Source organism: Crocuta crocuta, unplaced genomic scaffold, assembly GCF_008692635.1.
Source record: "Crocuta crocuta isolate KB4526 unplaced genomic scaffold, BGI_CrCroc_1.0 scaffold352, whole genome shotgun sequence".
Lineage (NCBI taxonomy): Eukaryota > Metazoa > Chordata > Mammalia > Carnivora > Hyaenidae > Crocuta > Crocuta crocuta.
This window is the reverse complement of record NW_027532169.1, coordinates 4,644,397-4,647,448: the sequence shown is the minus strand read 5'-3', so window position 1 is coordinate 4,647,448 and position 3,052 is coordinate 4,644,397. Positions and strand designations below refer to the sequence as shown.

The 3,052-nt window shown below is 60.6% G+C and overlaps 1 protein-coding gene across 2 annotated transcripts in view; it reads right to left on the bottom strand.

Moving 5' to 3' along the window:
* Positions 1-2,884, bottom strand: part of SCRN2 (secernin 2) — a 3,368-nt gene extending 484 nt beyond the window's left edge. Inside the window, exons 1-6 of one of the 2 annotated variants that reach the window (XM_077776840.1) lie at positions 2,544-2,884; positions 2,117-2,298; positions 1,388-1,587; positions 722-937; positions 417-545; positions 118-298 (exon numbers count right to left, since the gene is read on the bottom strand). In XM_077776840.1, the coding sequence (XP_077632966.1) occupies positions 132-298; positions 417-545; positions 722-937; positions 1,388-1,587; positions 2,117-2,298; positions 2,544-2,768 (1,119 nt within the window). In that variant the 5' untranslated portion in view covers positions 2,769-2,884 and the 3' untranslated portion in view covers positions 118-131. Of the gene's footprint in view, positions 1-117; positions 299-416; positions 583-721; positions 938-1,387; positions 1,588-2,116; positions 2,299-2,543 lie in introns of both variants that reach the window. The other variant, XM_077776839.1, reaches the window with a different exon arrangement.
* Between the last annotated feature and the right edge of the window lie 168 nt (positions 2,885-3,052).

Here is a 3,052-nt window from a genome sequence, read left to right as displayed (position 1 = left end):
CCCCCCCCCCCCAGTCTCTCCTCCACTCCCAGCTCCCCTCGTATTTCCAAAGTCCTAACCGGGGGGCGGGAGAAGTGAGTCATGGCCCCAGAGTAGCCCCTATTCCCTGACGGTTACCTGCTCGCTCTCCATCAGCCCGAGGGCCACCTGGTGCCGGAGGTAAAGCGGGTGACGGCGATCCACCTGAGTCTGGAATCGGGGCTGGGCCCGAACGGGGTCCTGTGCTCCAAAAGTGGGGGACAGCACCTGGGGGGCCTGGGCCATCCCCGCCCCAAAGATGAAAGGTTTGAACACTGACCTAATGGGACAGAGATGGAGGGAGCAAAGGCTATCATATCCTCCATCTTCTCCCCACCCCCCGCCCCTGCCCTCTGGCACACTCTCCTCGCCCCCTTCCCCGCCCTCATTCCTCTCACCTGGATGGGTCTGGTGTGGCGGTGAGGAAGTGGACGCAGGGCTGCGTGGGATCCCGGGGCAGGATGGACACCATGCTGGCCGTGGTGCGAAAGCCTCCAGAGTCCATGCAGATGCCGCTCTCCTTGTTCCTGAGGATGCCCATCATCACCTCTGCCGTGATGCCCCCTGCGGAGGAGGACAGGCTGAGCCCCCCCCCCCAGGAAGAAGGGGCAACCTCTGGCCTTGGATCAAAGCTGTGGGAGAGGACAGAGGCCGGCACCGCTGTGAGCCTCCCGCTCTGACCCACCCCACCGTCGTCACTGACCTTGTTGCTGCTGCAGGAGCTGTTGCCCAGCCTGCGAGCGGGCTTTGGCAGCCTCCATGCGCACCGGCTGCTGGGCCAGGGAGAAGACCTGAGCGAAGTCAAACATGCTCTGCCCATCCCACCAGCCCCGGGCCCGGGCATGGGTCCGAAGCTCTGCGTGTTCGGCGGAGATGTCCGTGCCAATGCTCAGCTGATTGGAGATGTTGCGGGCCCCTTCTGCGGAGAAGCAGGGGGAGGCGGGTGGCTCATTTATCATTAAGCACCTACTCTGCCAGGTGCCAAGAAGATGATGGTGAAGAGAACACACCTGACCTCGTGGAGGGGCGAAACAGACAAAACGACCACAGAAATAAATGTGAGCTTGCAACCGTGGTAAGTGTGACCAAGAGGCACCTGCTTGCATATAAGGGGGAAGCTTGACCACCAGGGAGTCCAGGAAGGCTCCCCAGAGGAGGCGGCCGGCTAGAGCACAAGATGATTTAAGCAGGTGAAGTAGGGGAGAGAAGTTCCCCAGTGGGTTCGTTTCCCACCTCCTTGGGTGTGCCTGCCATGTGAGAAGTTTGCACCTGGATCCGCCCTGCCCTTCACCCATGGCTTTCCCAACCCCTCCCGAGGCTGGCAAACAGGGACGGCTCTAAGAGGCGAGCCCCGGCACTGGGCCCTCACCCTGGATCCTCTGTGCAGCCCACAGCCTCCCTGCCGTCTCCAGCACCCACGCCTCAGTCCGGTCAGCCAGCAGGAAAGTGTTGTGGTAGCAGAATGGGGCTGGGTCCTCCCGGCAGCTTCCCCCTTGCCCGTAGCGCTCCAGCAAGTCTGTGATCACATGCAAGGCTCCCAGGGCAGAGCTGCTCCGTTCTAGACCCAGCCTGGCATGAAGAAATGCAGGGGACGGGAGGGGGACGAAGTGTCACTGGCTGCAGACAGAAGCTCCAGGGGACAGGAGGCGCCCAGAGAGGCCTAGGTCACACACCCACAAGTCTGCCAATGTTGGTGGTATTAAGCATAGTTAGGCAGGTGGGTGTCTTTCAAGTTCTCCGAGGGCCCCATGAAGGAAGTGGCCCGAGTTCCCCAGCCTCTCTTCAACCAAAGCTGCTCTGCTTTTACTGGTTTTGTCAATTGNGGGAGAGTATTTCTATTGAAAAAAGAAATTTGAAAGCACTGCCCTATTTCTGGGCCAGGAGAGGCCCAGAAGTGGCCACATTCAGAAGCTTCTTACCAGACTGTGGAGATGGGGCCACCAGAGAGGGGGAGCAGGGGCAGTCTCTTTCGTGATGGCAAGGGGGAACAAAAAGGAGGCCATGGTGAACCTAACTTAGGGGAGGGGAGGGTGGCCTGGGTCAGTACTCAGCTCTTAGACTTCCAGTGTGTAGACATGAGGCAAGACAGGGTCCGCACCTGAGTAGATCCATGCCCAATAGGGCTTCCCCCTCTCCAACTGGCTCCTTGGTCCACACTGCCTCATTGCCAATGCAGACACCATGCTCATTGGCGCCCATCTCAGCCCCCCACAGCCAAGAAGGGCGGCTCAGGATTACAGCATGAGTCTTTGATACCTGTTCCACCTCAATGTAGGTGCACTGCAGGTAAGGGAGGAGAAAGGGAGTCCATTCAGAAAGGGATCTGTCATTCCCATTTTACAGATGAGGAAACTGAGGTCGACAGAAGCTAAATAATAGGCCAAGTCCAGGTTGGTAGGCTGGAAGGTCATGCTCTTCCCACCACATCCGGGGACTTGCCAGGTGGGAGGAACAGAGGAGGAAGGTCTTAGAAGAATGCCTAGGTCTCGCCACACCTCCCGAGGCTTCCATAAGGCCTAACCCACCTGAAGCCGGCTCCCAGGGGCATGAGTGCCTGCTGGTACAAACACCACCTCCTGCACCTCGTCCCGCGGCCGGTCAGAATTCTTGGCAAAGATCACCGCTGGGAGGGCCGAGGCCGGCGGCACCGAAACAAAGCAATCGCAGGAACGCGGGGTGTCAGAGCCCCGCCAGGCCATCTGGGGAGAGGTGGAGATGTGTGTGTCCCCCTCATGCCGCCTCTCCACCATCCCGGCCAGAGCTCAACAGACACTCAGGAAAGACGCTGCCGTCGGCTCCTGGGCACACTCGCGGGCGGCGTGCGCAGCCCAGGCTCCAGGCTTGGGAGTCAGCGGGCGGGCGTACACGGCAAGCTCCTGGGACCCAGTCCAACCGGGAGCCCGACCCCCCAGGGCCGTCGCGGGACCACCTCCCTCGCCACCCCACCCCCCTCCAAAAGTCCCACGCCCCTCTTCTGTCCACACTTTTTCGCCTCCCCAATACCGTTTGCCGCTCACCCTCTCTTCTTCCGAGA